A 13,241-nucleotide genomic window follows, 5' to 3' on the forward strand; every position below is an offset into this window, starting at 1 on the left:
TACGAATTTTTAAATGTTTTGCCTCAACTCTTTTCCCTGCGTCTGCCCGTCTAGGCGTGGTGTTTCACTACCGGACCCCCAGCGCCCGCTATGCCCTCTCATTTACCGACGCACAGCGGGTCTGCCAGGAGAACTCAGCACAGATCGCCACACCAGCCCAGATGTGGGCAGCGTACTATGACGGCTTTGCCAGCTGTGCAGCCGGCTGGTTGGATGATCAGACCGTTCGGTGAGAAGACGTTTAATAACTTCCGTTTGCTTGTCACACCCTCACATCGCTGCTCGCTGGTTGCAATGAGTCTTGCTTTGCTTTGCTCAAGGTATGCTGTGAGGTTTTTGATATGTCTGACTCCCTACTGGCTAAATATTATTAATATTATTATTAAATTAAATATTATTAATAATTTGGTCAATAAAATATAATACATATTTCCTAGGGTTCAAGTTACTTTAGGCTATATCAAATAAAATTAGGATATGAATAGATTTTTACATTCGAAATTTTTCAACCAGTAAATTTGGGGCATTTTTGCAGAGCTGGTAAGTTGCTCCTGAAACACTTTTTGTCTTAGTTGTTAAAGTCCTCTTCACGTTCCGATAGCCATCGATAAACAAAGTTATCTGGACAAGAAAAAAGCTGCTTTCTCTGACCCTCACAGGACTTTACTAATAATTTAATTCCTCCCGAATGATGAGTTGTGAGGCAGTTCATGCGTTTTGGGGGCGTAGCTTTGACAAGATGGCCGATGGGAAGGTTGGGATGTATTGGTTAGATGTTTTCAAAGTGGAGCCTTATTACCAACCCTAGCTTTAAATGAATAGTTTGGTAAATATGCTTGTTTGCTTTCTTACGAAGTCAATTGAGAAGATTGACACCACTCTCATGGTTGCACACTAAATGTAAAGCTACCTCCAGCAGCTTAGCTCTGTCCAAAGACAACAAAATCCGTTTACCAAGCTAGCTGTTTCCCCCTGTTTCAAGTCTTCATGCTAAGCGAAGCTAACCGGCTGCTTGCTGTAGCTTCATATTTACCATACAGACACAACAGTCGGATCAATCTCTTCTTAAAAATAAAACTGTTAGACAAGTAATCGATTATCAAAGCTACTGCAGTTTTTCCTTCAATCACTTAATCCATTAATTGATCAATTGTTTGAACTCTATTTTAAAGACTGCTACATATTTTTGAATATGCCTGCTAATGATCTCATGAGAATAATATTCTTTGTTCACTTTCTCTTCTCGGATCTTCTGCTTTTTCAATTGTTATTCAGTTCTTTTGTTTTTTGTTTTAATCTGCTTCTGGATCATGTTCATATTTTTACCGCTGTTGTTTCTTCACTGTTCAATTGTATTTTAATCTATTCTAATCCCTTGCCCTTTGAAAGAGAGCACTAATAGGAATTTATTCTAAACTGACATTTAAAGTCTTAATGAGAATCAAAGTTTTGATATGTGTGCTAAGATCATATTCATACAGTAAAACATCCATAAGATATCTCTAATGCTTATTTCCTTTGATCAGACAAAAGAAAGACTAATCCCAAATTTATTACCGTTTATGACTCCCACATGATTCGTCTCCACAGCTATTCTGTCCAGCTGCCAGAGCTTGGTTGCTATGGCCACAAGGAGTACTCCGCTGGAGTGAGGAATTATGGGAAGAGGGACCCGAAAGAGCTGTTTGATGTGTACTGTTTTGCCAAAGAACTGGATGGTACACACACACACACCCACACACACACACACACACACACACACACACACACACACACACAGAGAACATATCAAAACCAGTCATAGCTTTACACTGATGTCTGCATCTTATTCTGCTACACTACTAAAGGATAATACTGGCAATATATATTTTTTCTATTCCAATACAAAAACATTAAGCGACAATGACTTCTCCTAGCAAGTTTATTGGTCTTGTGTCATTGATCCAATTAATTGTCCAAATCCTATAAAAAAAAAAAAATCAGCAACTCAGACCTTTGCACTTGGTGACATGTCCCCTCATAAAAGTGACATGGGCACTGTGGTTTATATTAAGCCAGTCCCACGAGCACCATCCTCCTGCTGTAAATAGGGGATACTGCATCAAAAGTGTATTAATCCACATCTAAAAATAGTTCAGAGCAAATTCAACAGTCCTTTTTATGCCTCCACGCCATACTTGTGAACAAAACATCTCAAGAATGCCACCAGGCAATGGGTTCAAATTTGGTATAAATGTTCAGTTCAACCTAAGGACAAACTGATTTGATTTTAGTGGTCATATGTGACAGTGGCACTTGGACTTAAAGATGATAAGTGATTAAATTCCAGAGGTCAAAGGTCACAGCGACCTCATATGACTGTGAAAAAAATGTTTGTAGACTGAAACTGCGCTGGTTAGTGGAGGCGGTTATTTTAGTTGAGTAATGTTTGGCAAAAACCCCAGTACCCAGGTGTTTTAGGAAAAGATTCATTATGTTATGACTGAATTTTATATTCGTGACAAGCTCCCTTTTCATGTCTCCTTCCCTTAGGTGAGGTGTTTCACTCCTCGGTCCCGGGCAGGTTGTCTCTGTCTTCGGCCTCAGACCGCTGTGTGTCCCTCGGGGGGCAGCTTGCCACGGTGGGGCAGCTTTACCTTGCCTGGAGGGCAGGCCTGGACAGCTGTGCCCCTGGCTGGCTGTCCGATGGCAGCATTCGCTACCCGGTGACCTCGCCTCGCCTCGACTGTGGAGGGATCCAGCCGGGAGTCCGCACCGTCACACCCAACAGCACCGCTGACAACACCACAGTTCTATATGATGCTTATTGCTACAGAGGTATTATTAATTGTGCTGTTTTTGTATACTATTTCTGCTTCGGGAAAAGACTATCAAAACTACAGAGCTAACTCATTATGGATTGTTTAGACAGCAATGAAAATTAATCATAAATCTGTACTATTATAATTATGTTGAAATTATGTTTAACGTAAATATTATTTGGACTTTATAGATCTATATAGATAGAAATGGCCATAAAAATGGATGAATTCACAGATTTATTTACCACCTCACTCATAAGAGAGGTGTTGATGTTGCTGTGGAGGATTTAAGTGGCTATTTGAATCAGTTATGATAAATGACATTACTGCTGTTGTAGCTATGGCAACTCTGATTTCTGATCCACATTATCTACCCCACCGTCATGTCTCTGTGAAATAGCTGGATTGACAGAAGAAGTGCAAAGAGGACAGGATGTCAATATCTAGTGGTTCATTTTCACTCGCGGCTTCGTATGTTGACTGATATCGGTCAATTTCTGCAAAAGTTAGAGACACACTGGGTGAAATCCTTCAGCGACAGCAATGTGAACAGCAGATCTTATCAACTTGTTTCCTAGGAAACATAAAGAATATGGACTCCATGTCTCACATCTACACCTCCCTGTGGAAGCCCTGGAGCTACCTCGCAGGCTCAAGTGATGCTGACTCCTCAGGGATGGACAGCCCCGACCCGACTACACAGCAGGCTGTCACTACAAGAGGTTTCTCATTTGTCTGTGGTTCGAAGATCAGTAGCAGCACAAAGAAGCTCATTAAGAGAATCAACAATCTAATTAGTAGATTTAGACATAGTGGCAATGCACTTCATTTGGGTACAAGTATAATGTTCTTTCTACTTACATCCATACAGGAACCTTAAATGGCAGCGATGGTTCACCTTCCAACTGGACAGGATTGGTTGACCTTGAGGAGGAGGCCACTCTTAACAGCACTGATGCTGGTGAGTCTGATTACTAGTATTGATTTCTGTAAAAAATAAAGATTGCTTGTATTGACCAAAGATCCTGTGGATTATGATTCACCCTCAGCCTCAGACCCCTGGTCCTCAGAGTCTTCAGGATCCTATGTGACCCTCCAGCTAATCCCAGGACAGAGCTCCTTAGACTGGGGAGAGCAACTGGAGCCTGGTCCTGACTCGGAAGAGTTTCTCCGACCCCCAGTTCACCCAACACCTGCTGAGAAGAAAGTCAGTCAGGTTTTGTGCTTCAATCAGTTCTGTTTGAAATACCAAAAAATGATGGCATCAGTGAATCAGCTAAGTTTCTGTCCATCTGCTCATTAATTCAGGTGATCTCAAAGATTGCCAAGTCCATGTGGAAGCCTTGGAACTACTTGGTGGGAACTGGAAACGAGAACGGGACCCAAGCACCAAACGGGAAGGAAGGTGACGAGGAGACAACTACAAAAAAGGAAGATCAAGAATCTAAGCCTTCCAGTACGGCATCTCCAGGTGTGTGGATCATTACTATTTCTAATCACTGAACTGAATGGCCTACTAACCAGGTTTTGACCCCTGATGACAAAGAGCTTTATAGCGTTTGACTTAAATTCATGAGGCTTAATAACATTATATTTGTATGTGTGTATTCTAAGCTTATTTCTTACTTTCAAGCCTTGCTCACTTTAGAACCGAGTCAAATGTAATCCCTTCTGTCATAGATAAGGACATATCTTGGCAACTCAAATTAGCTAAGAAAAATTAGATTATTTTATTAAGACCCCCATAGCTCAGAATGTACATCTTTTTCTTATTTGTAATATCTTTGGATATCTGCAAATAAGGTGTTTTATATTTCCTCAGATTACCTCTTTCTGGTCGCCTCCCTGTAGTGATTTAGAGGGATTTAACCCCAAAATGGAAAATATTTTAATTGCTCAGTTACTGTATGAGTTGGCAAACATTTATCATAAATAGGAAAAAGATTTAGGTGCTGAACCTATAGAAGATGAAGGTGGTTATACTCCTCGCAGACGTATCAGCCTGGTTACCCTGCACAAAATAAATCATTCCCTTTCCCCTCTATATGCATCAAGAGCTTTTCTGATATAGGGACACATTTCCATTCCTTCTGGGAGTGTAAACTTGTTTCCAGATTCTGGGCATCGATTTCCAAGGTAATTAGTGGGACCTTTGAAATAAAAATAAAAAAAGACCCTGGTGTCTACCTCTTAGTTGTTACTTCCAGGGAATTACACTTCCCTACATGCACTCCAAACTTCTTGAGACGCTTTTTAATTGCTCAAAAGTGTGTCTTACACAACTGGATCAAAGACTTTCTGCCAAGTGTCACGAAAACAAAGGACAGTTTACTGTAGGAAACACGGGGAAGAAATATCAGGGATGAAATAAAACCTTTAAATAAACTAATAATCCCATAAAACCAGTCATCCTCAAGCCCACCAGTGGACAAGGACATGTTATTTTGATAATTAAAAGCAATGACACTAGAGAGGGAGAAACAAACATCAAGAATAATCTTCATATGACTCAGATGACATGTGGTGTTATTTCTATAATTAATAAATCAAATTTGGTGGAGGCGGAAAAATCAAACGGAGAGACAGTAAAGGAGGCACCGACAATTCTCTACTTAGCATTTTGACAGTTCAACCAGCTCTTGTCTCAGCTGTCACCAGAATATGTTTGGTTAGATTCCATTTTCCTTATCAGAGAAGAGTTTTCTGTTTCTAACAAATTCAAACCCTCATCAGCAAGTGGTTAAGAATCACTTTAATGTCAAAACAAAGACTGTTTTCAAGAGATTTGTTTTAATGGTGCGGCATTTTTGTATCTTCAAAATCGCCCACACAGAGCATGCACAAACAGAAGTATTTCTGTGCCTGTGATTGTGTTGATTTGAGTCTTCCCACATGAGTGCATAAGCAGACGAATCATGTCTCTTTAGCTTGATGCCCATTATTAACCCTGGAGCACAGGCATTGTGTGTTGAAATCATCAGGTTTCCTTCCAACATAAACACTAGGAAGACTCATCAACCTGCATTTCTCCTCCCCATTCCTCAGGGGCCTTCTGAGTTTAAATGTTTTTATGTGCTGGCGGAAGAAGAAAGTGGTTTTCAAATGGCAGACGTTGCTGTTCAGTGTTTGTTGAAACTGTGTTACAGAGTTGTTGATTCAATTTTGAGGCAATTTGTGAGAGCGTGGAGGTCCCGCGTTTCAGGCTGTGTGTGTGTGTGTGTGTGTGTGTGTTTAACAGGGAGGTAGTGTGTGTGAGATGAAGAGAATGGTGAGGAATGAGACTAAGAGACCCTGCTGAAAGTTTATAGCATGCATTTTTCATTTTGTTCAGACATGTGCGTGTGTGCGTGGTGTGTGTACGTGCAGGTGTGTCTAGAGGGGATTTAAAGCTTCACCCAGATGTTTTTTTTGTTGCATTTGTACTTATTCATCGTAATTGAAAGTAGCTCTTTTAAATGTGATAATGACACAGGAGAGTCTTTAAATTTCATCAGCAGTTTGTTAATTAGCTTCAGACAGTGTTATTTTGTGCTCTTGCCATATATTGCCATGTTATTTAATTTTGCAGCTTTTAGTGTAATGACTTTGCAGCTCAGAGGTCAGTTGTTGTGTTTAGTTTATTAGTGTATTTAACAGGGGCCATGTACAACACAACTGTGGAGTGTGGTATATGTACTCTAGCTAATTTGTGGTCTCTATACACTGATAGTGCGAGCAGGCATGTGGTGGTTCTAGCTTGAACAGCGCCCTGGGCTATAGATGCTATTTGAATGTAGGTTCATGCATTATTTATATGTGACACTTAATGTGAATATACAGCAATCATATATTCCATATGTGCTTTTTATATACTCTCCGTAAAAAAAATTTTTTTGAAAGCATGCTGCTCTCTCGCGTGCCCACGTTGCTTATATACGCTACTGGTAAAGGTCCATGGGATGATGGTCAGAAACTACAAGTGTTTATGACAATGCACACATTAAGACAGTTGTATTATTCCAAAGTAGGTCATGTGGCAGGAAAAAAATACTATCTGTTCTTTTCTTAATAACAACTTGTATGTTGACGTGAATAACATGTTCACATCATAAACTGGTAATTACATTACACACGTTTTTCTGAAAGCTCACACTTGCAGTAAGTGTTGACGGTTAAATCTTTCTGTCTTTGTAAGTCTAATGTTTTTCGGTATCTTATGCAACCCCTGCAGGCAGTGTTCTCTGGTTAAATCTAGTGGTTTTAAAAAAATGTTATAACATGGGAAATGCTCGGCTCTATTCTGACCTTTATTGAAATGTTTGTTTTCAGTGTCCTCAGAGCTTTGCCTGCTAGCGTTGATAATATTGAAGTGTAGACAGCCTGAGTGTAGTGACAGAGGAAAAACAGCTGACGAAGAGCAGACAGCTTTGAAATGTTTTGTCTCCCTTGACGAGACAGACAGAATCCACAAGATTATTTTTACTTGGTTCATCACTGTTGTTTTCGTCTTCTGCACTTGTCGGCAAAAACGAACACCTCTGGCTTCACTCCTGGTTTTCTTTTTGTTTATTTTGTGCCCTCTGCAGGTTTGTTTTCTTGGGGAAGTTCATGGTTCAGCAGCCCCTCCAAGGAGAGCAGCGCACCAGCCAGCGTAGACTCACCCACTCGTCTGGCATCTACCTTGCCCGCCTCCGGTATTCCTATCACTACAGATAGCACCAAGACCCAGGAGAATCCAGAGACCCACACATCCACCGCCTCGAGCTCTGCACCTGAAATCACCTCATCCAGCGGGGATACCTGGGTCCGCGTTGAATCAGAGACCACGACCCAGCCGGGTGGCAAGAGGGAGGAGACGGTGACCTCCAGAGCGAGCGGTAGGGGCGGCAGAGGGAGGGGAAAGAAGAACCGAGGCGAGGACAGGAGTAGAGGAGAAGAGAAGGAGAGAGGAGAGGAGAAAGGGAAAGGAGAAGATGAGGGGAGTGGAGAAATCACCGGAGCAGAGGCAAAGGGGGAGATACAAGTGTCACGACGACCGGTTGGAACGTCTAAACCGAGAGAAAGGTCCAGAGAAAGATCCAGGGAGAGGGGTCACAGGAAAGGACAGTCCACCGCTTCCACCACCACGACTGCCACTGCCACCACCAGTCCTCTGGAGATCACTGGGACGACCACAACTGGGTCGGAGAGCACCGACTTCTCTACATCAAAATCACCGTCCAGTTTACCAGCAGGAACACCATCGATCTCCCCTGACCAACATCAAACACTGTCCTCATCCCCCTCAGACTCACCATCCCCATCAGCCACAGTGTTCATGTCCTCTTCTCAACCATCGTCACCATCTCCTTCCCCTTCCTCTTCCTCTTCCTCCTCTTCTTCATCCACTTTCTCACCTTCACTGACTTCCCAAACCGCATCCCTCTCACCCTCACCATCATCAGTCTCCTCCCATACCCTGTCTCAAATGGTCGGATCAGGAGACCCATCACCGTCTCCTCACCTCGAAAACCAGGACGGCTCCTCTAACCCCCTGACGCCGCTTCACTGGGTCCCAGTGAAGACAGCAGGTCAGAACAGCTCTGTGGATTATCCCCCGTTACTGTCAGGGCCCCCGGATGAGGAAGAGCCCGCTTGGTCTCACGCCGTGGGCTCAGGGGCCCTGTTACCTGGCAACATGGAGGAGGAGAGCAGCAGAGGAGCGAACGTCAGCACCGTTACTCTGGGCCCAGCAAGTAAGCTATGTTTGTCTGTTTGTACATTCTAGTGTATCTACGTATCTGCATGTGTTTGAATTAGTCATAGATTGTAGTATTATGAGCATTATTTTGATTTGATAGCGGATAATTCTGATCCTTCGCTCCAAATTATATGGTTCAGATATTCCACTGTTCCTATGGTAGCAAGTTAATCGGTCAACTATAACTGACCACTTAACGTTCTAATTAGCATGCCATTAACCAGTAGTTTGTGTTTAAAAAAAAAAATAATTAGGCTAGATTATGATAACATAGCGAGATAACCTAAAGCTTTCATTTTGTGTTGTGTTTCTTCTGCAAATGCATCACAAATAAAGACACGGCCAGGAGACTGGATGATGAATGAAAGCTTGTTTTTCTGCCTTTTAATCTTAAGTTAAAAGGGTAGAAAATAATCAAATTCACTGTGCCACTCAATAGTGGCTGACAAATTTTAAGGTGGAATGTTTTATTGTGTGTTAGTCAACAGATGAGTTGATGTTGTGAATCAATTGATACACCTGAAATGTCAACATGACAACTTTGACCATTCTGGGTGTTTTGATTGGCTCTTTTGCAAGATATACATGAGATCACTGTATCTTCAAGAGCTTAAAGCTGGAAATGAATGTCAATCAGATAATGTGAACTCAACAGAACAATGAAATGTAGCAAGCGATAAAACTAGATATGCTTTCCGTCACATAATTAGCAAGGCAACACTGTGCTTTTTTTCACATGTAATTTTAGGGTGTAATTGATACATCTTCCCAGCACTGTTTAGCTCTGTGTCTGCTTGTTGTTCTCTTCCTGCTTTTTGTTGCAGCAAAACCTTTGATTCCTAAACCTCAGGAATTACTTACTTACTCATTTTCTGTTACAGGAATGTTCCTGGTTGTAAAAGAACAGAATTATCCTTTCATACAGTTTTCTTCATTAATCCTTCCACTGAGCTCAGCACTGGCTTATTTATTGTAAGATTCAGTGTTCATTCCCTGGCTATGTACCCACCATTTATTCCTGCCAGAAGCAGAGATCACATCCTTGTCACCGTATACAATCTGCTGATTAAGTCTGCAGCCCTGTGCTGTACATCCGAGGGGCCGGCCCATTGGTTTATTTCTCGCTCGATAATGACAGTGCATACAGGGGGGGAAAAAATCCTATCACCCAGCGTGTGGATGCCCCACGGACATCATGCTATCACACGAGGTGATTTATTCTGCAGCTCATGTCTGGAGCAGGCATGGCTGAGGTGTTCCGAGTCTTGCGGATAGAAAACAGCTGTAAACTGTATCGACAAGAAGACGAGGTCAATCTGGACTGCCGGTGTACAGTGTGAGAGCTGATTGATTGACGGAGAGACCCTGGAGTGGTGCAGGCAGAGGCCCGTAAACACACAAACACACAGATATCTTTGCTGGAAAACGAGGGGGGGGGTGGACACGCTGGCAGGAGATTGGAGCAGAGTAACGGCTTTCAGCTTACATCTCTCTCACTCTCATGTACACGGGCTCAGCTCCCCTGTGGTTGGGTTTCACGGTGGTGGTCGGTATTTGCTCTCCTGACTGGATCACAGAGCACTTAATCAGTCCGCTCAATCAATGAGAGAGGAGAGATAGAGGGGCCTCAGGTTGGATTCGAGGACCTTCAGCTGCGGAGCGCATTGTTCTCAAACTGGAGCACACACACACACACACACACACACACACACACAACACACACACACACACACACACACACACACAGACACACACGGCTTCACACTTGATGCACAGAGACACACTGAGTTTCTTTCCATTGTTTGATCTTTTTAAACTGATTTTCCATCTTTCTGTAACATTTAAATCGCAAGCAAGCTTCTTTGTTTCCCTCTCCGTGCTCCCGCGCCTTCGCAGAAATGCCAACCGTGACTTGTGAGATTTAAAGTGCTTATCCGAAATCATATTTCCACAGTAAACCGCCTTTCCACTGTGTCTGCAGCTGTGATTACTTGCAGCGAAGGCCGTGTGTGATGTGTAGATTAAATACTTTGAGGTATCCCCGGCATCGCTGCAGCAAAAGAATTAATCTCTAACGGTCTTATCTCTGTAAACTTATTAGTCGGATTTTGCTGTTGCCAGCTTATTGTTGCTGTTGTTTGTAGCAGCCGCTGTGCAGAGCGAGGGACAGTCCGCTCCTGTCAGTTCCTTCCACCAACTATTGATTTTTCTGCACCACTCGCTCTAATGAATGGCCAGGCACACAAGGTTTATCTTTCACACATGCAGACGCACACACACACACACACACACACACACACACACACACACACACACACACACACACACACACACACACACACATACTGTAGTAAATCTGCTTGTCATAACACTTTATATTTGTCAAGGCGTGCCATTGACCTTCGCTGATGCACAGGGCGCAAGTGCACATAGGGCGAGACCGCTGTGCATTAAATGAAATGCGTGGCTGGTTTTAGCACCTGACTTTGAATCATCAGAGATGTTTATTAAGCAAAATTTACCATAAATCTATAAAGTTGAGGCTGTTGAGAAATCTTGCTCTGCACTGGGTCCTTGTGATTGAAAACTCGAAAAACACTCAACCTGATTTTTTTGTCCCCCAACATTTATTTTGTCCAATCTGACGTGATGATAGATCAGATGATCTGAGCTTAAGATGTCTGCTTCTGGTTAATTATTGGACTGGATCGGCCTCGGGGCTAATCATAACCAGGGTATTGATTTTCACAGTGTTAAGGAAAAACACACAAACCTGCACACACACACAATGTGAACTTCACACAGCACCTCCTCCTCAACAGTCCTCAGTGTCAGAGAAGGATCTGGCAGAACAAAGGGTCCCACAGCCGAGCCTTTGCGGCCAGGATGAACGAGTGTTGGTTTTCAAAGACCTTAAGTTGCTATAATGAGCGGCTCAGGGGAGAAACATGTGGTGGCGTGTCAATTGATATGGAAATTTGTAATTGTGGAAGGAGACCACACACATGAAGACATTTTGGGGGTGAATGGCGGGGCCAAGGCGCTCAGCGGGGGGTCTGCTCCTTTCTTTTGAGGGTGGCTAATGTCTGAAGTTCTCACGCTGCCCACTACGCTCGGTGGAGTGAGCCAGGGCTCGCTTTCCATATGGTAACCATGACAACTGTGGCTGTGAGTGGATGGCGAGGTTGAGGCTCCCTGGCTTCTGATCCCTTTGAAAAGAGACAGAGTGTGAAATGGATATGCGTTGTGTTGTAGCCGCTGGTTTTAGCTGAGCTGCAATTACAGAAAATTAGGGTAGCATGTTTGTATTTTTATTTTCTGAGTCATACATTGATTTTATTTTTATCCAGAACCCACGCGGACATGAGGGTAATTGTGTTCAAGCCGCCCAACTTTTAGAGGATCCACATGGAAAGGAATATTTTAAGCTTTATTCAGCCCCGGAGCTTAAATACACGATGCCAAAATGAATCACATTCAAAAACAGGAAAAAACGTTTTACAGTATTTAATTAACTCACTTATTCTGAATCCCTAAATTCCTTCTCCACTCCCATCCGTCTGTCTCTTTTAGCTGAGGTGGAGCCCTGCGTGACAAACCCGTGTCTGCACGGAGGGAAGTGCCTTCCTCAGGGAACGGGCTACAGCTGCTACTGCCCACAAGGATTCACTGGGGAGAACTGTGAAATTGGTGAGTTATGCTCAAACATCCCACACGAAAAAAAACAAACACACACTCGCTGGCATAATGAAGCCAGCTCCGTGTCAGTAAGTGTGTGCGTACTGACGCAGGGGCTCTTTAACGCCCTATTGGCGGGTCAAAGGTCGAGCTGTGCGTCACGGTGAGAGAGGAGGATGAACCGAGGCTGAGGGTCAAAGGTTAGATTCAAACTGTCAGGGGATGATGGTCACGGTCCCTCAAGGTCAGGATGTGGCAGCTTTTTCCCTGGCAAAGTTCTTTTAATCACAAAATTCCAAGATGTGTCATGTCGCAAAGAGGCTGGTTTCATGTGCGAATGGATTCTGTGAGTCAAACCTACACATCACAGTCTGAATTTCGATTTGATTTCATGTCACCAGCAAATATACCTGAAGGTCTTTAAATCCTCGCTTATGTTCTCCCACAATGCAATGCAGAAAAGTACACGGAGGGTCTTCTCAAAGCTGAAGAAATTGTAGATAAATGGATTCCTCAAATCACACCATCTGGTTTGTATACTTAGTTTTGACCATGAAAGAGGTATTAAATTCTTTAAGTCTCTGTGATATTAAGACGTCTTTATAATGTTTTAATTTGAACTTGGGGAAACCTTGAGAAAGATCAATATTTTTCCTACTGTATAAAGACTGTATGAAATATCTTTCTTGAAAATATCTCTAGTTTCATCAGATCGTTGCTGGCAGTTTGGGAAATAAGTGGTAATGTTTGATTTAGAGGATGTTTGCATTGATGCGATGAACCCATGCAGGTATTCAGGTTTTAGAAGAGGTGCTTGTGAGTCGCTGTAATCCCTCAGCACACGGCAGAACTACCTCGGCAGTGGTGAGACAGTTTGACACCGAGGTGTAAATCTGCCATGAGGGTCCTAATTTGCTCCGTAACACATGCTCAGCTCATTAGGCAGCGATTCCTCAAGGAAGTGATCACTTTATGAATAAATGATTCACATGCAGCAGCACGCTTATCTGTATTCACAGGCCAATTTGGGCTGTGAACGCCTT

The 13,241-nt window shown here is 42.9% G+C and overlaps 1 protein-coding gene across 1 annotated transcript in view; it reads left to right on the plus strand.

Annotated features, from left to right (window-relative positions):
* Window positions 1-13,241, plus strand: part of LOC118117205 (neurocan core protein-like) — a 42,515-nt gene that overhangs the window by 19,567 nt on the left and 9,707 nt on the right. The window contains exons 5-13 of the mRNA XM_035169257.2: window positions 55-229; window positions 1,591-1,718; window positions 2,533-2,817; window positions 3,380-3,523; window positions 3,673-3,762; window positions 3,851-4,008; window positions 4,110-4,272; window positions 7,367-8,515; window positions 12,094-12,210. Of these exons, the coding sequence (XP_035025148.2) occupies window positions 55-229; window positions 1,591-1,718; window positions 2,533-2,817; window positions 3,380-3,523; window positions 3,673-3,762; window positions 3,851-4,008; window positions 4,110-4,272; window positions 7,367-8,515; window positions 12,094-12,210 (2,409 nt within the window). The remainder of the gene's footprint in view (window positions 1-54; window positions 230-1,590; window positions 1,719-2,532; window positions 2,818-3,379; window positions 3,524-3,672; window positions 3,763-3,850; window positions 4,009-4,109; window positions 4,273-7,366; window positions 8,516-12,093; window positions 12,211-13,241) is intronic.

The sequence above is a fragment of the Hippoglossus stenolepis genome, chromosome 11 (genome assembly GCF_022539355.2).
Source record: "Hippoglossus stenolepis isolate QCI-W04-F060 chromosome 11, HSTE1.2, whole genome shotgun sequence".
NCBI lineage: Eukaryota > Metazoa > Chordata > Actinopteri > Pleuronectiformes > Pleuronectidae > Hippoglossus > Hippoglossus stenolepis.